Genomic DNA, 27660 nt, shown 5'->3' on the forward strand with positions numbered 1-27660 from the left:
GAGAGTTTGGAGTTTGGAGAATGAGAGAAATAAATGCTTACTTTATAAATGTGTTTGAGGGATAGGCTAAAACCATCGGCTAGGCAGAGGCTGATTAAGATACAGTGAAAATATATCCTTACTGTATTGCACAGGGATATTGCACAGGATATTCAGTATCTTCCAAAATGGAATAGAATATGAAAAAGAATATATGTGTATAACTGAATCACTTTGCTATACAGTAGAAATTAGCACAACATTATAAATCTATGATACTTCAATAAAATTTTTCTAAAAATACAGTGAAAAAACCAGTATGTGGTATGTTGGGGAGTCATAGGTTAGAAAAACAAGTTGGAGCAGATTGTAGCAGATTTTGTTTAAAATCTCTGGGTTTTCCATTCTCTGACTCCAACATAGAACACCTCAGCATTCTAGATTGCCTTTTCATCACAAAACCCTGTGTCTCCTCTAGAATATTTTGAGAATGGACAGTTTCCAGGTCAAGAAATCCCCGCTTCCGCCCTGAGCTAAGATTTCCCTATACCCTTCAAGGTATTGTACACTAGATCTTTCTATTCTTATTTTAGATGAAGTGTTTGTGTTTGTGTGATGTTTTTCCCCACCCTGGGTTGCAGACAAGCAGCACAAGCCTTGCACCCCCACTCCCCTCCCCCAATTTGCTGGCTTCCTTTATTTTAGTTTCAATCTAAACATGAGCTAGACCCACAATTCCAGAAAAACTAGACGCAAGAAAAGGATGAAAAGCTTACTAGTCTGTTTTCCTTAAAGGGGATTTGCACAGTTTAGCTCAGTTTAGTTATCAACTCTGGACAGTATGTTTAGTGTTTATGTCTAGACAAACTGCAAACAATCACCTATGGACACTATTAATACAATCTTTCCTCCAAACTCATAGGCTTTATTGGAGCTTTGGCTAATAGGCCTTACCGCAAAGAGTCGGGCACGACTGAGCAACTGAACTGAACTGAACTGAAACCTCTACTTAATTGTCAGAAGGAAGTGAAGCCACTCAGTTGTGTCTGACTCTTTGCGACCCTTTGGTCTGTAGCCCATCAGGTTTCTCCATCCATGGGATTTTCCAGGCAAGAGTACTGGAGTGGGTTGCCATTTCCTTCTCCAACTTAATTGTCTGGGTCTCCTTAATTTGACCTCATTCTACCTCTCCACTTTTATATGTTATTACTTCAAACAATAATAGCAAAAAAAAAAAAACAGAGCAAAAACAAAATAACCTTCCAGTCAGGCCTAATAACTGGAAAAATATCATATTGAGAGGGGAGGTATATAGTACAGAACAGCTACTCCTCCAAATTTCACCCACAACTGACACATGAATTTTTTATTAAGGTCTTTATGTAGGTAAATTTCACCACTATCATGGAATTGGAATGTCACCTTTAAATCATTTTGTTAACTCCATTTTTCACAAATGAGGAAATTGAGGCCCCAAGAAATGAGTTGATTTACCTAATATGTTAGCATGTAGTTGTCATTATTTTTTCATATGTAACAATCACTTCCTCTTCCTTCCCTGCATTTACCAACTAAAGTTAAGTTCTTGAGGACAAGGATCATCACATCTCATGTATTTTCTGCACTCACAAGGGCACTGCTGTCTCCTCTTGTTTCCCATCCAGGATCAAGAAAGGGGCTGAGCACACAAAATGTGCTAAGAAGAGAATGTTTGCATTGAACTGAACCCCCTGCAGAACGTGGACGATTTAGAGGCACTGAGTGTGGCCTCTGGGTGACTACTTGCCTTAGCTGGTCCACTTAGCAGTGAACAGCAATGGGCCAAAGGAGACAGACCAAGTGTGTAGTCTTGTTTGCCCAGCTAAGTTATAAATACCTCCTTATACAGACCTATTTTGTAGCCCATATCACTTTGAACAGTACTAGTCACAGAGTAGATACTCAGTTAACAACATTTTAGAGACCTCTTTGGTGATCCAGTGGTTAAAACTCTGTGCTTCCACTGCAGGGAGCACAAGTTTCATCCCTAATCAGAGAACTAAGATCCTGCATGCTACGTGGCATGGTCAAAAAATAGAAAAATTTACAGTTCTCAGATCTTGGGCTGGGCTTCATGCAGCAACTAGAGTAACTTTACCAAAAAAGAAAGCACCGGTCTGTCAAAGATGGACACTGCTGGGTTGAAGGAGCATTTTTCACGTTGATCTATGCTTTAAATTGGCCTTGAACAAGAGCATCTGGGATCTTCTGCTGCCTTTTAGATACCAAAGAATCATTTTGAAAAGTGCTACAATAAAGCTGATAATATAGTGGGATTTTTGTTTTTCTAATTTTAGTTTTAATTGGAGAATAATTGCCTTACAAAGTTGTATTGGTTTTGCTGTATAACAATGTGAATCAGCCATAAGTGTGTGTATATATATATATATATACACATATATGCATATATCCACTCTCTCTTAAGCCTCCTTCCCACCACCACCCCCAAAGCTTATAATATAGTGTTAATTATTGGTTAATTAAGTTAATAGCTTAAAGCAATAGGACACATCAAAAGGGTACCAACTCTGCAATGATAAGGGGATGAATTTATTTTGGTCTGTCCACAGTGTGTCACCTGCTCTGCTGGGGACTGTTTTTAAGACCTTTGGCCTGAGTTGATGATGCAGCTTCTGGCCAGCAATAGATGGAAATGAGCCATCCTTGGATGGATTTGATCCTGGACTGAGGATTATTTGTACCATGCTATAGCCAGGTGACCTAGCAACAATATAGCTTGGCTTTTTCTACTTTTATTATTTTGGTCCTTACTCTGCCACCCTCATTTTTAAAGGGGAGAGGTTTAGTTGAGGTAGTTCCAGGATCCTACTTAATTTAAGCTAGTTTAAACTCCAAACAGAAACCAGGTTATTTATTTTCGTCATTAACCCAATCTTATTGATGTGCATCTTTCACTATATTTGAACAGTAAATGGACTTCCTAAGAATTAGTCAAGGAATCCAAAATACTTTGTTACTAAATATTGCAACTTTTGCACCCCCTCCCTTTTCCCCAGAGGGAACTGGTATCTGGGGGAGGGGAGGTGGGAAAGTAAGTGAAAGCATAGATTACGAGAATATTTGTAACTGATGATTATTTTTATTATCTTAATTCTAGGTAGGGAAACTTAGCTATGCTTAGGTACATGAGGGAACCAGTAATCCAAGCAGTCATTAAGAATTGGAAATTTAATTGTGACGTTTCACTAACTATATCCCTTCTGGTGGAATTATTGGCTAATTATTGGCAAAGACAGAATTGTTTCCATGTAGAGAAGAGTAGGCAAGTAGGTCTATAAAACAGTATTTGTAATTTAAGGATATTATCATGGTCCAGTTGCACAAAAGCATTTGCTTAAACAGTCAACTAGACCAGTTCCTTGAGTGGTCTAAAATCTCTATTTTTTTATTGAGGTATAGTTAATGTACAATATCATATATGTTTCCAGTGCACAACATGGTAATTCACAATTTTTAAATGTTATAACCCATTTAAACTTATTATAAAATATTGGCTGTATTCCCTGCGTTGTACAATATATCCCTGTATTTTATTTATCTTACACGTAGCAGTTTGTACCTCTTAATCTCCTTCTTCTGTCTTGCCCCTCCCCCTCCTCACTCCCCACTGGTGACCACTAGTTTGCTCACCATACCTGTAAGGATGCTTCTTTTTCATTACAGTCAGAGTTTTTTTTTTTAGATTCCATATAGAAGTGATATCATATAATATTTGTCTTTCTCTGTCTAACTTACTTCACTTTAACATAATACCCTCCCAGTCCATTCATGCTGTTGAAAATGCACCAATTTACATCCCCATAAAGAATATATGAGGGCTTCCTTTTTTCCACATCCTCTCCAGTAATTGTTATTTGTGTTCTTTTTTATTATAACCATTCTGACAGATGTGAGGTGATAGCCTATTGTGGTTTTAATTTTCATTTATTAAAACTGCTACTTTAGGAGAAATCAACTTATCAATTGTCACCATGTCTCTAAGAGATCCTGCTTGCTAAACTCTTCAAAATGAAGTTTGGTTTTCCCCTAGCATGCAGGCTGAATAATGAATCCTTTTCTTCGCTACCCATACATGTGTAATTCAGTTCAGTTTGGTCACTCAGTCATGTCCGACCCTTTGTGGCCCCATGGACTGCAGCATGCCAGGCCTCCCTGTCCATCACCAACTCCCAGAGATTACACAAACTCATGTCCATTGAGTCAGTGATGCCATCCAACCATCTCATCCTCTGTCATCCCCTTCTCCTCCCACCTTCAAACATATGCAATTAATGATCACCTAAATTGGCTCCTTTAAGTCACGTCCCCAAACTTCATTGAGGGAGGTCAAGAACGTGTAGAAGACCACACGTTTGGGTAAGAAAATATAACTGGGTATTCTGCCTCTTTTTTAGGTCTCAACATGCCAAACCAAGGACTTTCAGAACTAGCCCAGTTATGTTTGAGAAAGAAATATTTTTTGATAGTGATGAGGTAAGAAAGAATATTAGCAATGTTCATTTATAATCTTTCTTTGGAGTCGCTTAGAGTACTTTATAAGCTGGGTCTCACAAATTTCCTGTTGAAAAGCAAAAAGTAGTTAAGATTTATATAGAAAGCAGGTTAATTTATCTAATTTAATGAAAGAGAAACAGAGACATAGAAAAGGGAAGAAAGAAAGTGAAGTTGCTCGGTCGTGTCCAACTCTTTGTGACCTTGTGGACTGTAGGCTACCAGGCTCCCCCGTCCATGGGATTTTCCAGGCAAGAATATTGGAGTGGGTTGCCATTTCCTTCTCCAGGGGATCTTCCTGACCCAGGGATTGAACCTGGGTCCCCCGCATTTTAGGCAGATGCTTTACCATCTGAGCCACCAGGGAAGTGGAAAAAGAAAAGGGAAGAGAAAGGGACATATCAACAAAGAATCACGGCTCAAAACCCAGGGACCAGAAATCTATGTTAGGGCATGAGTGAGCATTAAACCCTGACTTAAACTAGATATTGTGATCACTTCTTAAAACAAAACTCCATTGGGTAGCTTGGTTACTTCCCTAGGTTTATCATATTCAGGTAAATTTTCTGGGTCAACTTTTATTTCATCAGCCAGAGATAGTGCAATTCAACGTAAAACTAAAAACATACTTCAATTTAGACATTCTTACGCGCGCGTGTGTGTGTGTGTGTGTGTGTGTGTGCTGAGTTGCTCAGTCATGATTGACTCTGTAGTCCCATGGACTGTAGCCTGCCAGGCTCCTCTGCCCATGGAAATTTCCACGCAAGAATACTGGAGTGGGGTACCATTTCCTACTCCAGGGGATCTTAGTTAACTGCTGGAGACTAATTTGGAAAAATATATAATACCTCATAAAAATTCCCAGAGGCTTTGCCCCCCAAAATTAATTTTAAATATACTGTAAAAGAAGTCTTTGCATCTTCTCCCCCCTCCAATTTTTTCCAAGATGTTTATGATTCTAAATATTATATATCACATCTGCGAAGCAGGATTTTCAAAAGTATTTTTGTTTTGAACCCAGGGACTCCAGTTTTACAAAAAGTAGTATAAATTAAATCAGTACATCTTTGGATTTGTCCCCTATTGATTCCCACCGTCCCTAAAGGAATGCATGGCATGGCTCTGCTAGTCCTTCTCCTAGTCCTCCTCCAACACCTGAAAATTGCCAGCTCCTGGCATTTTCCTCCTGGAGCATAAGACCTCCCCTCACCACACAGTTCTGTTGCTCCTTACTATCTCCCTCTTTTTCATTCACCTTCTTACTCTATTCGCCTGTGCAGTTCCCTTTCTTCTGAATCTCATCTTACCCTATCACCTTCTTGAGAACAGGCGATCTTTAGAAATGCTGATCCACACACAAGACTGTGCTCTTTATCTAATTTCTCATTAGACCAAGCCCAAAGGAGGTAACTCAGAGCTTTTTTTAATCTCCTTGTGCTCACATCCCTTTGACCCATTCTTAGATTATCTAGGGCCAGACAACAACCCTGGAGTCAGCAGGAGTTGGAGCAGGCCCAGCGACTCTACCACTAGGCATGACACTCAGACAATCCACCAGCACCACCACTGGTAGATAAATGCAAAGTGGCAGACAGAAGGGTTGGGGCTTCCCTGGTGGCTCAGATGGTAAAGAATCTGCCTGCAATGTGGTAGATGTTGGGTTTGGTTCCTGGATCAGGAAGATCCCCTGGAGAAGGGAATGACTTCCCACTCCAGTATTCTTGCCTGGAGAATTTCACGGCCAAAGGAGCCTAGCAGGCTACAGTCCATGAGATTGCAAACACTCAGACACAACTGAACAACTAACACTTCCACACTTTTCAGACAGAAGGGTTACCAAAATTCAATTACTCTTTGCTACATTTCTAGAAGAATCATAAATTGCAAAAATATTTTTAAAAAAATGCAAAGCGCACCGCTGTTCCTCCCTTCCTGTGTGCCACCCCCCCAGCCCAGCAAGCAGTTATCCCCAAGACTTCCTTCCACTCAAAACCCTTAAGTTATTGGCCTTCTGTAACTTGCTTTTCTCCTTAAAGATTGTCCTTCATTTTTTTCTTCTTTTTATCTGATTTCCTTCCTATAGAAATGGAAAAGGCAGAGGAAAGAGGTGTAACCCCTTGGGGTGATTTGTCTAAACTTTGATGCCGTCCTTGTCTATTTCACCACTTCACCTCCTAAGGACCCCTAACATTTCACATAGCCGGTCCACGTTTCCATGTACAAGCTGCCCTGTCAGGATGCCTTAGAACTTAGCTCTACATGCTATGGCTCTCATTCCAGCAACCCAGGGTGCAGAACATGAAGTTCTTCTCACTTAATTTGAGTTAGAGACCAGATTTTAGCTGGATTAAGGTGAAGTAAGGAATGGAATATTGTTTAGGATAGGCGCGACTTGAAACACTAATATTTTGTTTATTGTCTCTAGATTATTGATGCAGTCGGGCAATCAAAATTTGTTCTAAAGAACCTGCACCATTACACAGTCCATCCAAATTTGGTAGGTGATAAAAAGCATTCCCCCACTATCTCCAAGAGCAAGTTTCAGCTGTGGTGCCGAGGCCCAGTGCAGAGAATAACCCAAGTGCTTCCAAGTGCCACCAGCTACTGTGACTGTGCATTCTCCTGGGACCTGGAAGCAGAGCTAGCTGTCTCAGGGCGCTGATGGGAATGGTGGAGAGGGAGGAGGGTGGGGCTGGGAAGAAAGTGGGCCCTGCAGCTGACATTTTTTTCTTTCTTACTTTGAGAAAACATATGTCTAATCAGGAAGTGTTCTGTTTTCTCCCCCTCCTTTCCTCCCTCTCTGGTCCCCTGCCTTCCCCCTACTGATGGAAAAGGAAATTTAGTGGGCCTCCCCCTTCCCCCACCACATCTAAAGTGACATGCTCTTTTTGTGACTGTTTTTCCTTTTTGACATTGTGCTTGTTCTGCCTTTAATGTGGTTGTGCCTGGAGAAACGTTGGTGGGTGGGAAGAGGTGGATGAGAGCTGTGTTGGCCTCCTCAGGGCTCCCTGGGCTCAGAGATTTGGTACCTTATGGTCCACTGTGCCTCAGTGTTGTAGAGAAGGCCCTTTAGGTTTAACATAGAAACTTCTGCTGGCCCTATTGTGTTGGACACAATGTTACACTTTTTCACAAGAATTAAGTCTTCTCTGTTCCTTTTTATGTGGAAACTTTCCCATCGCATTTCCTCGGCCCCTTGGTGGATTTGCAGGGAAATGTTCTGAGAGGAGAAAGGGACTGAAAGCTTCAGACATTTTCTGTAAAACAAGTTTTTGAGCAAATTTAGCCAGGCCCCGTCCAGCTTCTCTGTCCCTAACCCATAGAGGCAAAAGATTAGCTAACCAGTTAATCTGCCCTTGATCTAATCCCTTTGTCTCTCTGGAAACCTTTCTGTCTGCTCAGGCCCAGTACTATGAGCCTTTGAAGCCCACTGCACTGCAGAAATTCCTGGCTCGAAACAGGAAAATTCAAAGCTTCACGTTAAAAGTAATAGAGTATGATCAGGATAAGACCTTACTGATTCTGACCAACAACCCACTTCCCTGCCCGATAGATCATCAAGGAAAGGACGTCACACCAAAATACTTTTCCAATGAGTTACTGCTCAAGGTAAGAACACCTGGGGAAGTTTCCTGGCATCATGAGTAAGGATCCTGAGGAATTTAGCAGTTAGCTTGAAGAAGGGAGCTAACTTAACATGGAAGATGGTACTCAGGACCAACCACTTCCTTCTTATTCTTTGCCACATGCTTCACCAAATAGAATCTGAGGGTCTGGGAAATACTCAGAATCAGAGCAGTACAAACTTGGGTCATGAAACTTCATTCATTGCACAGAGAAAAGAAGGTCTTAATTAAAAAATCATTCTTCCTTGATCAAAGATATTTAATTTGTAATTAACGAAGGGTAAACTAGCCACTGGCTTTATAATTGAGTATAAAGTGCTGTGCTTAGTTGCTCAATTGTGTCTGACTCTTTGTGACCCCATGGACTGTAGCCCACCAGGCTCCTCTATCCATGGGCTTCTCCACGCAAGAATACTGGAGAGGGTTGCCATGCCCTCCTCCAGGGAATTTTCCCAACCCAGGGACTGAACCCAGGTCTCCCACATTGCAGGCGGATTCTTTGAGTATAAAGTAGCAACAGATAAATCTGGAAATGACAAGTAAGGAACAGAAACGAATCTAAAGGGGAAAGAGTTATGCTCTCTACCCATAGCTCTTGAGTATCAAGAGGGAAGAGGAACAGAAAATTTACTATCACAGCAGCCAGATATTTGGGACTCTGTTATAAACTGTTGTTGTTGTTTAGTCACTAAGTCGAGTCTAACTCTTTGCAACCTCATGGACTGTAGCCTGAAGATGCCTCTGTCCATAGGATTTCCCAGGCAAGAATACTGGAATGGGTTGCCATTTCCTTCTTCAGGGAGTCTTCCTGACCCAAGTATTGAACCCACGTCTCCTGTATTGGCAGGTAGATTCTTTACCAGTGAGCCACCAAGCAAGCCCAAGACAATTGCTAGATATATACTAAGCTAAGAACTAAAATGTAAAGGTGATTACAAGACAGTCTCTATGTTGAAGGAATTTGGAGTCTAACAGGAGAGACAAATCAATAAATGAGATATACAAAGTAATTATTAATATAATATACTAGGATATGTGAGTAATAAAAGAACATACAAGATATACTAATATAAAGTAGGGAACAATATCTTTGTTGGAGGAAAGGAGATAATCAGGGAGGTTTGGCAAAGGAGGTGAACCCTGACCAAAAATAAAAGAAGATATTCCAATCAATGGGAAAAGCAAAGGCATAGATTCATGAGAAAGTGAGGTGCATTTAGGGGAATGTAAGAGAGTAAATGGTGGTAGTGGAGAAGACTCTTGAGAGTCCCTTGGACTGCAAGGAGATCAAACCAGTCAATCCTAAAGGAAATCAAGCCTGAATATTTGCTGGAAGGACTGATGATGCTAAGGCTGAAGCTCCAATACTTTGGCTACCTGATGTGAACCAAAGAGCTGACTCAGTGGAAAATACCCTGATGCTAGGAAAGATTGAAGGCAAAGGAGAAGAGGGCGGCAGAGGATGAGGTGGTTAGATAGCATTACGGACTCAATGGACATGAGTTTGAGCAAACTCTGGGAGATGGTAGAGGATAGGGAAGACTGGCATGCTGCAGTCCATGGGGTCGCAAAGAGTTAGACATGACTTACCAACTGAACAACAACAAGAAGAGAGTAAATGGCAGGAGTTTAAAAGTATAACCAAATCTGCAGTTTAGAAAGACCTTTTTTGGAAGTTGAGCAAAAAGTATATTAGTTGCAGAGGAGATAAAAATCAGAAAGATTAACTATCACTCAACATTCAAAAACTAAGATTATGCCATCTGGTCTCATCATTTCATGGCAAGCAGATGGGGAAACAATGGAAACAGTGATAGACTTGATTTTCTTGGGCTCCAAAATCACTGCAGATGGTGACTGCAGCCATGAAATTAAAAGACACTTGCTCCTTGGAAGAAAAGCTATGACAAACCTAGACAGTATATTAAAAAGCAGAGACATTACTTTGCCAACAAAGATCCATCTAGTCAAAGCTATGATCTTTCCCGTAGTCATGTACAGATGTGAGAGCTGGACCATAGAAAAGGCTGAGCACCGAAGAATTGAAGCTTTTGAACTGTGGTGCTAGAGAAGACTCTTGAGAGTCTGTTGGACTACAAGGAGATCAAACCAGTCAATCCTAAAGGAAATCAACTCTGAATATTCATTGGAAGGACTGATGCTGAAGCTGAAGCTCCAGCATCAGGTGGCTCCATTATTTGGCCACCTGATCAAAGAGCCAACTCATTAGAAAATACCCTGATGCTGGGAAAGATTGAAGGCAGGAGGAGAAGGGGAGGACAGAGAATGAGACGTTGGATGACATCACCGACTCAATGGACATGAGTTTGAGCAAGCTTCAGGAGATGGTGAAGGACAAAGAAGCCTGGTGGGCTGCAGTCCCTGGGACTGCAAAGAGTCGGACACGACTGAACAACAACTATATTGTTGCTACAATTGTCAAGGTGAGACATGCTGAAGAATTTAATTGTCAGCTAAAAAAGATACACAACATGAGAGTTGTGAGTTAAGTTTTATTTGGGACAAAATAAGGACTTCAGCCCAGGAGACAGCACCTCAGATAGCTCTGAGAGACTGCTCCAAAGAGGTTTTGGAGGGAGGTCAATATAAAAGATTTTGGTGAAAGGGGAGTTCAGTGCAATCAAACACTTATTTTACAAAAGGTTTTCTGCTAGTCATGAGGGGCTAATGTCACTATGAAGGGATTTAGTTCTTTTCTAGATATGAGGAGAGGCAAGGGTTGGGATGTATAGTCAAAGCTTTGGTTGTTCCAGTACTCATGTATGGATTGAAGAACTGACTCATTAGAAAAGACCCTGATGCTGGGAAGATTGAAGGGAGGAGGAGAAGGGGATGACAGAGGATGAGATAGTTGGATGGCATCACCAACTCAATGGACATGAGCTTGAGTAAGCTCCAGGAGTTGGTGATGGGCAGGGAAGCCTGGCATGCTACAGTCCATGGGGTCGCAAAGAGTCAGAGACATGATTGATAGACTGAACTGAACTGAAGGAATGGAATAATGAAATCGGTTCCTGAAAATATCTATCTAAAGACCTATTCCACCAGTTTCCCTGGAGCACACAGTGGCTCTCCACCCTGATTTCTCTTCGGAGAGTGTTGAAAATCAGAAGCTGCAGTAGCACAGGATTCAGTCTTTGCCACTGCTGCTGCTGCTAAGTCGCTTCAGTCGTGTCCAACTCTGTGCAACCCCATAGACGGCAGCCCACCAGTCTCCCCCGTCCCTGGGATTCTCCAGGCAAGAACATTGGAGTGGGTTGCCATTTCCTTCTCCAATGCATGAAAGTGAAAAGTGAAAGTGAACTCGCTCAGTCATGTCTGACTCTTAGTGACCCCATGGACTGCAGCCTACCAGGCTCCTCCATCCATGGGATTTTCCATGCAAGAGTACTGGAGTGGGGTGCCATTGCCTTCTCCGAGTCTCTGCAGAGGCAGATGCAAATTCCCTTGTTGTTGTTCAGTCACTGGCACATGCTCTTGGCAAGTGCCAATTTGCACTTGACAGGCCAGTGCCAATTTGTAGTTGACAGAACTAAATCAATAGCAGAGAAAATGAAGAAAACCAATTTAAGATATATCTAGGAATCATGATCTAAAAAAGATCTTGAATTCCCTGGCAATCCATTGGTTAAGACTCCGGGGTTTCATTGCTGGGGGCCCTAGTTCAATCCCTAGTCAGAGAACCAAGATCCCACAAGCCTTGTGGTGTGGCCACAAATGTGTGTGTGTGTGTGTGTGTGTGTATGTCTTTCTTGTAAAAAAGATCTTGACAGCCATTAGAGTGGGCTAATATAACTAGAAGAAATTAAATAAGTGAAAAAGTTCACAAAAATCTAATTATAACAGAAATATGATGCCCAGAGTGGAATTACCCAAGATAAACCATTCTAATAACATGTGGTTAATTTAGAGTTAGTATTTCCTCCATTGCTAGATGGATGGCAGTGAAAGATTCTTTTCCAAACAGAGGATAAAATGCTAACACTCAACAGTATATGCTGACAAAGGAGTTAATTGATTCATGGCCTACGATTTCTTGGGTCTCAGAATTTGTGCCATTTGAGCATAAGCTCAGTGATTGTTCTCCTGGTAGTGGGTAATATACACAGAGAGAAACAAATGCCAGGCCAAGGTTGCCTTGCTCAAGGTAGAGAAGCAAATACAAGACTATCATGTAACCTTGGGGCAAGAAGAGCTTCCTTCCAACAGCTGCCACTTTGTGAGCCTTGCAGGTCACATGTGGGACCTGATCCTATTCATGAGTAAATTGCAGTACAGCCAAATTGTATTAATAGACAGTGGTAAGGCTTTGATTGTCGAAGACTGGCAGCATGGTAATTTTATGGGGCTATCTGGAACAAGTCCAAGAAGATGGAAATGCCCAATATCTAGAATGCCTCTTGAATATTCATGCTGCATCCCTCTTGTCTTACTAGACAAATGTGGCACTCTTTTATGAGCCTAAGATTATACACAAAAGAAGCATTCTTTTGCTACATCCAGACATGTGTATAAGAGGAGTGTGGGTTTTAGCAATCAAGTGGAAGAATGGACCAGACATGTCTATCACAGTGGTTGTTATACTCACAGCCGTTTCTAAGTAACATGACCCTACCACAGTTTGTGAAGAAAGGCCATATTCTGAGTACTTCCCTGGTGGCGCAGAGGTTAAAGCGTCTGCCTGCAATGTGGGAGACCTGGGTTCGATCCTTGGGTCGGGAAGATCCCCTGGTGAAGGAAATGGCAATCCACTCCAGTATTCTTGCCTGGAGAATCCCATGGACGGAGGAGCTTGGTGAGCTACAGTCCATGGGTCGCAAAGAGTTGGACACAACTGAGCAACTTCATTTTCACTTTCAGACTCAGTTTTCTATGCCTACCTAGAGCCAGAGGAGGACACCAGACCCAGGGAAGCCAATCTCATAGGCTGCTTAGTGACCTGTGCTATAGGTTGGTGCTGTTAAACCAAACCAACCAAAAAAAAAACTGAAACCAAACCAAAACCAACTGAGGCCAAAAGCTTGGCATTAGTACACCAGTACTGAAGCAAATCTCAGAGACAGAATTTTGGGTGAAATAGAAAAGAATAGATTTATTGCCCTTGACTAAATAAGATTACAACTTGAGAGTTGTGAGTTAAGTTTTACTGGGGGCAAAATGAGGACTGCAGCCTGGGAGGCAGCATCTCAGATAGATCTGAGAGACTGCTCCAAAGAAGGAGCAGGGGAAGGTCAATATGTATAAAATTTTGGTGAAGGGGGAGTTCAGTGCAATCAGGCACTCGCTTTACAAAAGGTTTTCTGCTAGTCATGAAGAGGTGATGACTATGAAGGGATTTAGTGCTTTTTTAGATATTAGGAGATACAAGGATTGAGATCATAAATTCTGTTCCTAAAAATACCCACAGCCTTGTCTAACTCAGTGCAAATATGAGTCACGCCATGTAGGACAACCCAAGATGGACGGGTCATGGTGGAGAGTTCTGACAAGATGTGGTCCACTGGAGAGGGGAATGGCAAGCCACTTAAGTATTCTTGCCTTGAGAACCTCATGAACAGTATGAAAAGGCAAAAAAGCAATGACACTGAAAGATGAACTCCCCAGGTCAGTAGGTGCCCAATATGCTACTGGAGAAGAATAGAATAACAACTCCAGAAAGAAGGAAGAGATGAAGCCAAAGCAAAAACAATGCCCTGCTGTGGATGTGACTGATGATGGAAGTGAAGTCCGATGTATAAAGAACAATATTGCATAGGAACCTGGAATGTTAGGTCCATGAATCAAGGTAAATTGGAAGTGGTCAAACAGGAGATGGCAAGATTGAACATTTTAGGAATCAGTGAACTAAAATGGACTGGAATGGGTGACTTTAATTCAGATGACCATTATATCTACTACTGTAGGTAAGAATCCCTTAGAAGAAATGAAGTAGCCCTCATAGTCAACAAAAGAGTCCTAAATGCAGTACTTGGATGCAGTCTCACAAACAACAGAATGATTTCTGTTCATTTCCAAGGCAAACCATTCAGTATCAACAGTAATCCAAGTCTGTGCCCCAACTACTAATGCCAAAGAAGCTGAACAGTTCTATGATGACCTACTATGCCTTCTAGAACTAACACCAAAAAAAAGATGTCCTTTTCATCATAGGGGACTGGAATACAAAAGTATGAAGTAAACAGATACCTGGAGTAACAGGCAAGTTTGACCTTGGAGTATAAAATGAAGCAGGGCGAAGGCTAACAGAGTTTTGCCAAGAGAACGCGCTGGTCATAGCAACATCCTCTTTCAACAACACAAGAGAAGACTCTACACATGGACATCACCAGATGGTTATAATGAAATCACATTGATTATATTCTTTGCAGCCAAAGATGGAGACACTTTACACAGTCAGCAAAAAAAACACTGGGAGGTGACTGTGACTCACATCATAAAATCCTTATTGCAAAATTCAGACTAAGTTGAAGAAAGTAAGGAAAACCACTAGACCTTTGAGGTACGACCTAAATCACATCCATTAGGATTATACAGTGGAAGTGACAAATAGATTCAAGGGATTAGCTTCCAGGCAGGCTGGAATCCCTACAAATAGAATGTGTGAAGAACTATGGATGGAGGTCCATGACATTGCAGAGGCGGCGGTGATCAAAAGCATCCCCAATAAAAAGATATGCAAAAAGGCAAAATGGTTGTCTGAGGAGGCCTTAGCTGAGAAAAGAAGAGAAGTGAAAGGCAAAGGAGAAAAGGAAAGATATACCCATTTGAATGCACAGTTCCAAAGAAAAGCAAGGGGAGATAATATCAGTGATCATTGCAAAGAAAAAGGGGAAAACAATAGAATGGCAAAGACTAGAGATCTCTTCAAGAAAATTAAGAGATACCAAGGGAACATTTCATGCAAAGATGGGCTCAATAAAGAACAGAAACGGTATGGACCTAATAGAAGTAGAAGATATTAAGAAGAGGTGGCAAGAATACACAGAAGAACTGTACAAAAAAGATCTTAATGACCCAGATAACCACAATGGTGTGATCAGTCACCTAGAGTCAGACATTCTGGAATGTGAAGTCAAGTGGGCCCTAGAAAGCATGACTATGAACAAAGCCAGTGGAGGTAATGGAATTCCAGTTGAGCTATTTCAAATCCTAAAAGATGATGCTGTTAAAGTGCTGAAGTCAATATGTCAGCAAATTTGGAAACCCCAGCAGTGGCCACAGGACTGGAAAAGGTCAGTTTTCATTCCAATCCCAAAGAAAGGCAATGCCAAAGAATGTTTAAACTACTATACAATTGCACTCATCTCACACCCTAGCAAAGTAATGCTCAAAATTCTCCAAGCTAGGCTTCACCAATACGTGAACTGTGATCTTCCAAATGTTCAAGATGGATTTAGTAAAGGCAGAGGAATCAGAGATCAAATTGCCAACATCAGTTGGATCATAGAGAAAGCAAAAGAATTCCAGAAAAACAACTACTTTTGCTTTATTGACCATGCCAAAGCCTTTGAGTGTGTGTATCACAACAAACTGTGGAAAATTCTTAAAGTGATGGGAATATCAGACCACCTTACCTTCCTCCTGAGAAATCTGTATGCAGGTCAAGAAGCAACAATTAGAACCAGACATGGAACAATAGACTGGTTCCAAATTCAGAAAGAAATACATCAAGGCTGTATATTGTCATCCTGCTTATTTAACGTACATGCAGAGACGTATGTATGTACATGATGTACATACATCATGAGAAATGCTGGGCTGGATGAATCACAAGCTGGAATCAAGATTGCCAGGAGAAATACCAATAACCTCAGATATGCAGATGACACCACCGTTATAGCAGAAAGTGAAGAAGAACTAAAGAGCCTCTTGGTTAAAATGAAAGAGAGAGTGAAAAGCTGGCTAAAAGTCAACATTCAAAAAAGTAAGATCATGGCATTCAGTCCCATCACTTCTTGGCAAATAGATGGGGAAACAATGGAAACAGTGACAGAATTTATTTCAGCTCCAAAATCACCACAGATGGTGACTCTAGCCTTGAAATTAAAGGACACTTGCTCATTGGAAGAAAAGCTATGAGAAACCTAGACAGCATATTAAAAAGCAGAGACATTACTTTGCTGACAGAGGTCCATCTAGTCAAAGCTATGGTTTTTCCAGTAGTTGCATATGTGTGTGAGAGTTGCACCATAAAAAAGACTGTGCACCAAAGAATTGATGCTGTTAGACTGTGCTGTTGGAGAAGACTCTTGAGAGTCCCTTGGACTGCAAGGAGATCCAACCAGTCCATCCTAAAGGAAATCAGTCCTGAATATTCATTGGATGGACTGATACTGAAGCTGAAACTCCAATACTTTGGCCACCTGATGCAAAGAACTGACTCATTAGAAAAGGCCCTGATGCTGGGAAATATTGAAGGCAGGAGGGGAAGGGGAGGACAGAGGATGAGATGGTTGGATGGCATCACTGACTAAATGGACATGGGTTTGAGCAAGCTCTGGGAATTGGCTATGGACAGGGAAGCCTGGCGTGCTGCAGTCCACGGGGTCATACAGAGTCGGACATGATTGAGTGAATGAACTGACTGAAAAACACCCAACTATCCAAAGACATGTCCCACCAGATTCCTGGGAGCACAGAGTGCTTCACTCCAAACTGAATTCCCTCAGGAGGTGTTGAAAGTCAACAGCTGCTGTGGCACAGTGTTCAATCTCTGCAGAAGCAGATGGCAAATGCCCTTGTTGTTCAGTCACTGGCAATGCAATTGGTAAGTGACAATTTGTGGCTGACATTGCTTTGCTAGGCAAAGGGGGCACACAGTGGGCTCCTACGCTGAGAAACTGTGTGTCCCAACCTAGGAGGATTTGATGATGAGTTTTATAGGAATAGTTCATGAGTGGGGTTGCTGATAAAATTAGGCTGTGTGCAGGGCCTGAACGCTTTTAATTTTGTCTCAGGTGGTCTTGATGAACTTCTCTGGTTCCTTTAATCTTGCTTCAGGTGGTTTCTTGACTACTCTTCCCTTGATTAGCAACTGTTTGATAATCCGGGAAGGTCATGGAGGCTGGAGTCCCTACAAATGAGAAATAGGCGACAGAAAGATTTCCGTGCCCAGGAGCTCCCAGGAGCTTAGTTTGGTAACCTACCAACAACCAAAATCCTTGGGCTAGTCAGATTCTTGCTTCCAGGGCTCTGAATTGGGAAAGGAAAAGATTGAGAGTGTGTGAGGAGGAGGAGAGTGTTGAGATTGGAGGAGGGCATGGTAACCCACTCCAGTATTCTTGCCTGGAGAATCCCATGTATAGAAGAGCCTGGTGGGCGACAGTCCATAGGGTCGCAGAGTCAGGTATGACTGAAGTGACTTAGCACACATGTGCATGTGGGAATAAAAACTGAAAGGACATGGAGAGGAGGGACAGAGAAAAGTCAAACCATGAGTAAGAAGGTAGTAGGTAAGTAGGGGCAGATTGAAGCAAAAGTTGTAGGTTAAAAAAAATGATATTCAGGGCAAAAGTAAGGAAGGAATGCTAGAGCGAGAAGGAAGCAGACAGAAAGAAAGTAGGAAACATGTTAATGGATAATGTTAAATGACATGAGACAAGATAGACAAGCTCGTGCAGTTGGGGTCCTTAGCTCGTGCTGCTTTGGATTCCAAATAATGGTTTTATTCTTGTTTTTTTGCTCTAAAATCTAGCTCTGCTAAGGTTTCTGCTCTTTTGTGGTCAGATTATTGGCTATGACAGGTCCTAGCCATAAATGGAGGTAACTTAAATGAATACCCCTATTAATGGAGGTAATGTCAATGAATCCTGTTCCTCAAAATGAAATAGTTTCAAGAGCATGAGAATCAAAAGGACATGGTTCAACCACAGGATTTTTATAAGAATTTATGAGATTTTTATGAGAATTAAACAATAAATGTAACAGATATAGCAAATAAATACAACAAAATAACCAATTAATGTAATAACAAATATAAAAAAAGACATGGTTAATTCATCAGCAAGCCTTTTAAAAAAGAGGTTTGAAAATTCTGAGCAAAAAGGTTCAGTACAGGTCAACTAATTAGTTTGGTTATTCATTTATTCTGCCATTGTTTTATTCGTTCAATAACATTCATTGAGCACTTACTATTTGCCAGGCAATGTTATGTGGTAGGGATCTATCAGTGACTAAGTCAAAGTTTAATTCCAGTGGAGCAGACAGACAATAAGCAAGTCAACAATTGCACAGAAAGTACCTAATGTAATAAGTGCCCTCAAAAGTAGGATAAAGGAGTGGAGAGTGATGGGTGTGGTTTTAGACAGAGTAGCTAGAGAAGGTTCTCAGAAGCAGTGATGACATTTGAATAGGGACTTTAATGAGATATATCCTGCAGCTGTCTACACCTAGAAAATTGTTCCCATTTCAGATTGCCACACATTAGGAAAAATCTAGTTTGTAACTTTCTCAAATGAGTTAAAATGAGAGAAATCAGGAGAACAGGGAATAACCCAAAGCCATGTCATATGAAAAAATGTTGGCAGTGTTAATCCTGGAAGAGAGAGGGAACTCAGGGGAAATGTGACAGATTTCTTTACATTATTTAAGGCATCTATGAAAGAGACACTAGATTTGTTCTGTTTGGAGTTGTTGCTGTTGTTCAGTCACTCAGTCATGTCTGACTCTTTGTGACCCCATGGACTGCAGCATGCCAGGCGTCCCCATCCTTCACTATCTCTTGGAGTTTGCTCAAACTCATGTCTATTGAGTTAATGATACCAACCAACCATCTCATCCTCTGTCACCTGCTTCTCTTCCTGCCTTTCAACTTTCCAAGCATCAGGGACTTTTCCAATGAGTCAGCTCGTTGCATCAGGTGGCCAAAGTATTGGACCCTCAACTTCAGCATCAGTCCTTCCAATGAATATTTAAGGTTGATTTCCTTTAGGACTAACTGGTTTGATCTCCTTGCTGTCCTCTTAGGAAGACTCTCAAGAGTCTTCTCCAGCACCACAGTTCAAAAGCATCAATTCTTTGGTGCTCAGCCTTCTTTACAGTCCAACTCTCTCATTTGTACATGACTATTGGAAAAACCATAGTTTTGACTATACGGATCTTTGTCAGCAAAGTGTTGTCTCTGCTTTTTAATACTCTGTCTAGGTTTGTCGTAGTTTCCCTTCCAATGAGCAAGTGTCTTTCTATTTCATGGTTGCCATTTGGACTGTAGGGTAGAAGTTACAGGGTGTTAGCAATCAGCTATTAATTAAGTAGGTTAGGTTTTTAGAGATAGGAAGATTGACCACTTGATAATGATATGGAGGGGATAAGATGATTGGTTAGACTTGATGACCTTTATGATCCTTTGAAAGTCTTTGATTCCATGACTTTAATAATGACAAAATTATTACGTCACAAAACATCCCATTCTGTGGCCTTTTCACTGCAGAGAATAGGATGTGAATGAGACAGCCATCTCTAAGAAAGGTGGGTAGCATCCCATGGATCAACAATATTTCCCAAAACAAAACAAAACAATATTTCCCAATTTATTACCAAATGTTCGGTTTCCTAAGCACTTCACTAAGTGAATCCTCAAAACCCAGGGAATTCTTCCACTTACACACAGGGCTCGTGTGCAAGCTTAATCGATGACTTTGGAATCTGACCAAAATTTGGACAAATCATCTGGCTGTGAAATGAATATGTGTCAGCCCACTTAGGGAACTGCTTTTCTCTTCTTTGGGTTTCTGTACCCCTACTTCCCTCTTTGGCAGGTCTTGTTGCATGAGTTTAGGGGAACTGAAGCTTAGTCCAGGAACCTAGCTCTGCCTTTAAGCCCAGGGGACTCAGCTTACTTCCTCACTTTCTATTCTTCCCATTGCTGCAGGAAAGTCATCAGCACAAGCCCACTGAGAACTTCTTCCTACCCTTGATGCCTCAGAAAAAAAATTTAAGATCTGGACTGAAACCAGTATTCCCTTTGATGCTGTTGGAGGACACCAAATCCAAGCGAGAACAATGGTTTAGGTGAAGTCCTGGGTCTTTCTTTCCTTTTCCTTATTCATGTCACTATCTCTCTTCAATACAATTTAACAAATACTTTTTGGTTATAGGGAATGTGGAAAACTGTATAACAATAAGACAGCTTTCCTACGTGACCCCCAAGCACATTTCCACCTTAGCGACAGAGAAACAGTAATGCAAACTAAGGTTTTTCACAAGAGATGTAGTCAAAGGTCTATGATTTGAGGAACCGACAACAAAAAATCTCCCTCAGTGCATGTTAAGGATTGTGGTATAGGAACAATCTGATTTGAAACTGGTTATAGGAGCAGCCTCTATCTAGTTTGGAGAGGAGAGAGGAGATTCTGGAGTTCCTTCATAGACTTGCAATGCTAGGTTCTAGAAGCATCCCTTCCACTGAACAAAACTGCCACTCTGTACCAATGAACACCCTCTAATTGTGTCCTTTCTTCTTCCCTAGAATCTGAGGATGTAGTTCCTGGTTCCAGTAACCCCCTACCCCTACCTCACCCCCACACTAGGACCTACTAAGTCAACTTTCTTTGTTAAGGTTTTCCACTGACAATGATTTCAAGAGTGAAGGGAAGTATTCAAAGGTCTACACTCTGAGGCAACAGAAGAAAATGTACCCTCAGCTCACCTTTGCTTCAGTCTGTAAAAAATATATGAAGAATGATGGTAAGGTCCTCTCTTTCAAAGCAATGCTTTAGAAGACAGCGACATGGGCAGGAGGGACAACCTATAGAGATGAGTGATGAGGGCAAATCAACATCTCTTTTGGAGGTTCTAGAGACTGTTTTTCTGTGTAGCATGGAAGCCAAGAACAGATAGAGGCCTGAGTGGTTCTAGGCTTTTGACCTTGTGTAAATCCTTAAATTTCAAGAAAGTTCCAGCATAGTGTTTCCCAAACTACATCACCCACCACGTTACTAGTTTTGGTCAATGTGTTAATTGCCCTATAATTTACTTAATGTTTTTTCTTTAAAAGTATTACTATTTTTTGGTTTCATCCTAATTATTGTCCTATGTTATTATTCTATGTCCTATGTCCTAATGTCCTATGTTATTGACATCATGGGTTTGACATACTAACACATGGGGTTTTTTCTCCTCTTATACATTTAATTGAGGTTTCCCTCGTGGCTCAGATGGTAAAGAATCTGCCTGAAACGCAGGAGACCTGGGTTGGGAAGATTCCCTGGAGGAGGACATGGCAACCCACTCCAGTATTCGTGCCACCATGGACAGAGGAGCATGGTGGGCTACAGTTCATGGGGTTGCAAAGAGTTGGAAATGACTGAAGGACAAAGCACAGCATACATTTAACCAAATTCATAATAATTAAAATTTAAAATGTTTACGTATCTCCCAAAACTACCCGGTGGTGTGCCTATCACACTTTGAGGAAAACTGTTCTAGAAGGGCCAAAGGATAAGCTGTGAGTCTCAAAGGTCCATGAGTCTCCTTGGGGCTAAGGCCGGACAGTGTGGAATAAGGGATAAGGTAGGGGTGCAAGGTAGGGGATGGCTTCCCTGGTGGCTCAGAGGTTAAAGTGTCTGCCTGCAATGCAGGAGACCTGGGTTCGATCTCTGGGTTGGGAAGATCCCCTGGAGAAGGAAATGGCACCCCACTCCAGTACTCTTGCCTGGAGATTCCAAGGTAGGGAATGAGGTAGGGGTGCAAGAAGAATGCTTCTCACAAACTGTCATTGATTTAGCAACATTTATCAGGCACTTACTAAGTGTTGGATATTTATCAAGCACCAGTAATAGCACTTTCAGTACATAGGATAGATGGATGGCCAGATCACTAAGAGCTTTGTCTATTAGTATAAATAAAGGCTTAGGTTTTATCCAGCAAGTGTTTATGACCCACTGAAGAATTTCAGAGCACTGAAGTCACCTTTGTGTATTAGTTTAATCGGTGAGTCCCCAGACTTCCCTAGCCTATGGCTCCAAAATAAGGTTCATTTCTCCTCCGGGGTTTCTCTCCTTGAGCAATTTCTGAAACTCCCAAAGGTATGCTTCCCTGTTCTCCAAGGCCATTCTAGTGACAGCCAACCATCCTCAGTTCCAACACTCACAGCTCCAGAGGCGTGAGGGCATATTTTACCATCCCTTACCTGGCTTCTTCAAGCATCTCTGCTCCTCCTGGACCTATGTGCCACCTCACCCAAGATCCACCTACTGCCTCTCTTAACTCCCTGTGCTTGAGCGTTCAGTTGTGTCTGACTCTTTGTGACCCTATGGACTGTAGCCCACCAGGCTCCTCTGTCCATAAGATTTTCCAGGCCAGAGTATTGGAGTGGGTTGCCATTTCCCTTTCCAGGAGATCTTCCTGACCCTGGGATTGAACCCATGTCTCTCACATCTCCTGCATTGCAGGTAGATTCTTTACCACTTAAGCCATCACGGAAGCACCCTCTTAACTCCCCATATACAGCTAAACCCAAACTGTGGCATTAAATAACACTTCATAGAGACTTCCCTGGCAGTCCAGTGGTTAAGCCTCTGCACTTCCAATGCAGGGGGTGTGGGTTTGATCCCTGATCAGGGAACTAGATCCCACACGCTGCAGCAAACAGCCAAAACAGAACAAACAAACAAAACTAAAACCCAAGACACTTCATAGATGTGGACAAAAGTTCAAAGATGGCAGAGTCATTATCTTGTTTTAAAAGGGGCCACTCAGGGACTTCCCTGGTGGTCCAGTGGCTAAGATTTCACACTCCCAATGCAGGGGGCTCAGGTTCAATCCCGGGTCAGAGAACTAGATCCTACATGCTGCAACTAAGACCCAGGGCAGCCAAAAAAATAAATATTTAAAAATAAATAAATAAAAAGGGCCACTCTTAGGCTCAGCCTCAACCGTCCCTTCCATCCTCCAAGTTCCTTCACACTTACCAGCAGGCCCCCAGCATATTATCCATTCTTGGGAGTCTCTCGGTTTACATTCACCTTCTCTGCCTAGGCTCCCAATACTTTGGCCCATGAGAGTGGAAGAGGTTGCTCCTTTCCCCTAAGCCTTTTTATTTTCAGGCCCAGAATAAATAAGTAGGAACATTTATTTCCTTCAAGGGAAACTCTACATGAAAAGCAAGGTTTGAGCTTTATGAGCCAGAAAAGGCAAGCATAATAGTATACTTTGTAAAACTGGAGTTAAATCTCAATTGATACCATATGCAGCATAGCAGCAGTTTAGCTTAAATCCATATTAGAAGAAAGAATTTCTCCAGGGTCTAGACTCTAATCTGGATTAGGATTTTTCTGATTTTTCAAGGCCATGATTCTGTTAAGGTAACTCAATTTACACTTCTAAACAGAACACTTAATATCTCAGTCTGAAGAATTTCTTAGAATTATGGTAACTTTACAGTTTCCCTCAAGAAAAATGAATGGCTATTTACCTAGGTATCTAAAGGGCCATTACTGTGCTTTTCCTAAACAATCTATTGTGAAGTTGATGCAGTGTCTCTACTTCAAGCAAAAGAGAAGTTAGCAAGCCCTCCTTCCATCCATAATGTTCCATGTTTACCAGGCATCCAAACAAAAGGTTACATAGAAAACTGTTTTGATGGGGGCCATGAAGGCTGGTTAGGAGGCTGTCCAAAAAACAGACAGGACCTGAACTAAGGCAATAGCAGTAGGAATAAGAAAACAGATTTAAGGGATATGGCATAATGCTTCAGAATAGAGGGGAGGGATGGGAACAGGACAAGCCCACAACAGAGGCGTCCAAGAAGGGCTGAAATTGAAAGAGAATCTGGAAAAAGTGATACTGAAGCCAAAGGTAGAAACAGCTTCTTAGTTACACTCTCAGACAGGAGAACTGAAAATCAACATACATTTTAGGAAAGGGCTAAGAGGAGAGGAATATGAACGCACAAGTGAAAGTACCCTAACTTAGTAAGAGTTATGTAAGTGTCAACCCCCTGGAGAAGGGAATGGCAACCCACTCCAGTATTCTTGCCTGGAGAATTCTGTGGACAGAGGAGCCTGGTGGGCTATTGTTCATGGGGCCGCAAAGAGTTGGACACGACTGAGCAACTAACACACACATAAACACACAAGTGTCAAAATGGTCACAGATGGAATCATTTGAAAGGGGTGGGATTAGATAGGGAAGATCCTAAACTGGTAGTGTTTTAAAGTGTGTCTTGATGAAGGGAAGAATTATAAACAGAGTTGGGAATGGTGGTCAGTCGTCCAAAACCTACCCTTCTTGCTCTGAGTAAAGACCAGCTTTCTCACCCCTCCAAATAGGTCTCTTTTCGTTTCTCACATTATGTGTCCTCCCTCGGGAAGTCCATTTTCACGAAGGTGCCCTGTGCTTTGTTGCAGTCTCCAAGAAGTCAGGGAGCGACTCGCCAACTTCCCAGATGATTTGGGAACCATTAACCCTTTCATCACTCCTGGAGAAGAAGCCCACCAGAACCGCACCAGGAGAGAGCGAGTTCCGCAATGGAAGGGCCCAGCAGTGGTTTATAAAAAGCGCCACTGTCATTAAGTGAAAACAAACCCTACATGGCCCCCGCTTCTTCTCCAAAGACTGAGGGGCCTGCAGAAGTCGCCACCTCGGGCGTGCCAACCAAATAAAATTTCATTCTGCCCGGTCCGGGCGTGGGCTGCCGGTGGCTTGTACGGCGGGCCGGGGCTAGCCCCCAGCTGCGACCGGTCGCTGTAGGGGCGGAGATGCGCTCCGGTGGGACCCACCGCTGGCCCCGCCTCCGCCCGGCTTGGGAAGGAGGAGAGGGCGTGGCCACGCCCCCGAGGGGGCGGTGAGAGCGGCCAGCGCCGGGCTGGGAGGGCGGGCCTTCTTTCCGAGTGACGGGACCGCGGCCCAACCGGCGCCAGAGCACCGGGCCGGCCTTCCTGCAGCCTCTTCCGCTTGCCGGCTGCGGCGCCTGGGACGGTTGCGGTGGGTCTGGGCGCTGGGAAGTCGTCCAAGATGATTAAAAAATTCGACAAGAAGGACGAGGAGTCTGGTACGCCCGGGGCTCAGCCGCGAGGGCCCCTTCCCCTTCTCCCGCCCCGCCGCCACCTGCTCACGGGGACTGCGGACCTGGGGGCGTGGGCGCCGGTGTGCCAGGGGGCTGGAGTTGGAGCCCGGCCCCTCCTCCGACCCCGCTCCGCTTCAGCCGGGGGCCTGCCCCTAGCCCCTCCCCCCGGGCTCCGGAGCCTCCCTTCAGGTCGGCGCGCTAGCGCTCGGCCGCCCGCGCACTACCTCAGGCTGCTCAGCGACCCCGCCCCCAGCCCCCCTCCTCAGGCGCCGCCGCTCCTCGGAGCCGCCTTCTCCTCCGCGGGTTCGCCTGGGGTGGGCTTGCCCACCAAAGAGGCGGGCCCACGGCAGGTGGCGGAGGGAGGGAGTGTGCGCTTGCTAGAGGAGGGGGTTGGATGGGGGGTGGGGTGGGGGCGGGGTACTGGTAGTGTGCGGCCCGGAGTGGGTCTGGGGTCGACCGGACTGTGTGTGTGTGTATGAACTTTGTGGTGCTTGTACCTTACAGTCTCCCTGGGGACCTCTGCGCTGTCCGCTTCCCTGGGGGCAAGGCTGTTCCGTGGTACCTAGCTCATTTAATACTCAAGCATCCAAAAGTGAGTTGCATCCTGATACCCATCTTTGGTCCAGAGTAAATGAGGCAGATAGCCAAGTCCCCTCAAAAAAAAAAAAAAAAAAGTCTCAGTGATTGATAGCTGCTCTCACAAAGCGTGTTCGAGGGTTGGGTTAGTAAACCTCTATGGCCCCTTCAAAGCTTGAAGCCTGTCTAATTCTCTGATAAATTCTGCCTCCCAGCAAAATGTTAGAAATACATAAAATAGTGCTTTCCTGTAGGGAAATCCAAAGGGCCTTACCACTGTCTAAATCTTAATTGTGTGGACATGGCAGGTATTTGTAACATTCATATAAAAAGAAGGCAGGCCAAGAAGACACTCATTTCAGGTAGAATTTCTGTAAAAGAGAAGTACAGGATCTTACAGGATAGCAGACAGCTAGTGTCAGAGTCAAAAAGATTTTAATCAATTTGTATGCATATTAGTAATGATTATCACTGTAATATCCAAGTGCACATCTCACTTAGGTGAGATTTCTCAAGCATTTAAAACCCTTCTATAGAAAGTAAATACATCTGTGTATGCCAGCTATTAAAGACATTTTTTCCCCCATAATATAGGTAGTGGCTCCAATCCTTTTCGGCATCTGGAGAAGAGTGCTGTCTTACAAGAGGTATGGCTTGGAAGTATAAAGTGTTTTTTCTTTACTGTTCCATTTTAGAATGGGGACAGCACCTGGAATTCTATGATCCAAAATAAGAATTAAGGAGTGTAACTGAGTTCAGAGAATATATATACTGGAGGGAAAAAAAAGAGGGGTTACTTGTCATAGGAAAGTCGAGGGTTTATAGAAATGCATACATTTGTAGACTGTGTCACATGTTGAGAATTTTAAGTAAAATAAGGTAGGAGGTGTTTAGTGCAAGGTTTTTGAAGGAAGTTATAGATACTAAGCTCATTGTATACAAATGATGTAAGTAAATATTGAGATTCTTAGATAAAGTCCACAAGTTGAAGTGGGAGACCTAAGGGAGTGAGTACAGAATGGAAAATCAGGGTCACATCTAATAATTTATCATATACCATAATATATTGAAAACTATAAGCTACATTATTTGGATACTATGATTAAAATATGTAATAGTCCTAAAAACATATATAAAATAGTCTTCATTTTATTCAAGCTGATTGTCTATAATCTGTGATAGAAAATATATATAGCAGTGTTTTTTTTTTCCACAGGCTCGTATATTCAATGAAACACCCATCAATCCAAGAAGATGTTTGCATATTCTTACAAAGATTCTTTACTTACTGAACCAGGTAAATTACTGTGATTTTCCTCAGATATGTGTCTTAGAATAGAAATACATAATGTGCAGTGAAGTTTTTTCTAGAAAGTAATTATTAATTTTTTAATAATTCACTTAATTTTAGAATTTGCAGTGTTTGATAAATGTAGTAATATGTAAAATTTCTTGTGGACAAGGAGTATGACATATACTTCTTTCTTATTCATGAGGTACCAAGTCAACTAAGCACACAGTAGAATCTCAACATTGATTTGAATTTAACAAGTATTAGTTAATATTCAAACATGTTTAGGTATGTTCAGAGGTCTTTATGTCCCTCCAAAAATATTTTAAAAAAGCTTAGACAAATTCTGAAAGAAAGTGAAAGTGAAGTCGCTCAGTCGTGTCTGACTCTTTGCGACCCCATGGACTGCAGCCTGCCAGGCTCCTCTGTCCTTGGGATTTTCCAGGCAACAATACTGGAGTGGGCTGCCATTTCCTTCTCCAGGGGATCTTCCCAACCCAGGGATCAAACCCAGGTCTCCCACATTGTAGGCAGATGCTTTTACCATCTGAGCCACGAGGGAAGTCAAAAATCTAGATAGGTATTTTATCGTTTTGTGAGGGTATATTAAT

At 42.5% G+C, this 27660-nt stretch overlaps 2 protein-coding genes across 4 annotated transcripts in view; both read left to right on the top strand.

The window, feature by feature from the left end:
- Positions 1-455: 455 nt before the first annotated feature.
- On the top strand, positions 456-24797 carry TSGA13 (testis specific 13). The gene is made up of 8 exons (XM_027540328.1): positions 456-537; positions 1644-1818; positions 4434-4512; positions 6956-7027; positions 7933-8139; positions 20047-20186; positions 20734-20861; positions 24524-24797. The coding sequence occupies exons 2-8, from the start codon at positions 1796-1798 to the stop codon at positions 24691-24693; spliced, it is 819 nt and encodes a 272-aa protein (XP_027396129.1). The 5' UTR covers positions 456-537; positions 1644-1795; the 3' UTR covers positions 24694-24797.
- Positions 24798-25052: 255 nt separating this feature from the next.
- The window catches only part of COPG2 (coatomer protein complex subunit gamma 2), a 144612-nt gene continuing 142004 nt past the window's right edge, over positions 25053-27660 (top strand). For 2 of the 3 annotated variants that reach the window (XM_027538975.1, XM_027538973.1), the window contains exons 1-3: positions 25053-25167; positions 26353-26405; positions 26975-27055. In XM_027538975.1, the coding sequence (XP_027394776.1) occupies positions 25131-25167; positions 26353-26405; positions 26975-27055 (171 nt within the window). In that variant the 5' untranslated portion in view covers positions 25053-25130. Of the gene's footprint in view, positions 25168-25686; positions 25775-26352; positions 26406-26974; positions 27056-27660 lie in introns of all 3 variants that reach the window. The other variant, XM_027538974.1, reaches the window with a different exon arrangement.

Source organism: Bos indicus x Bos taurus, chromosome 4, assembly GCF_003369695.1.
Source record: "Bos indicus x Bos taurus breed Angus x Brahman F1 hybrid chromosome 4, Bos_hybrid_MaternalHap_v2.0, whole genome shotgun sequence".
In the NCBI taxonomy this organism is placed as follows: domain Eukaryota; kingdom Metazoa; phylum Chordata; class Mammalia; order Artiodactyla; family Bovidae; genus Bos; species Bos indicus x Bos taurus.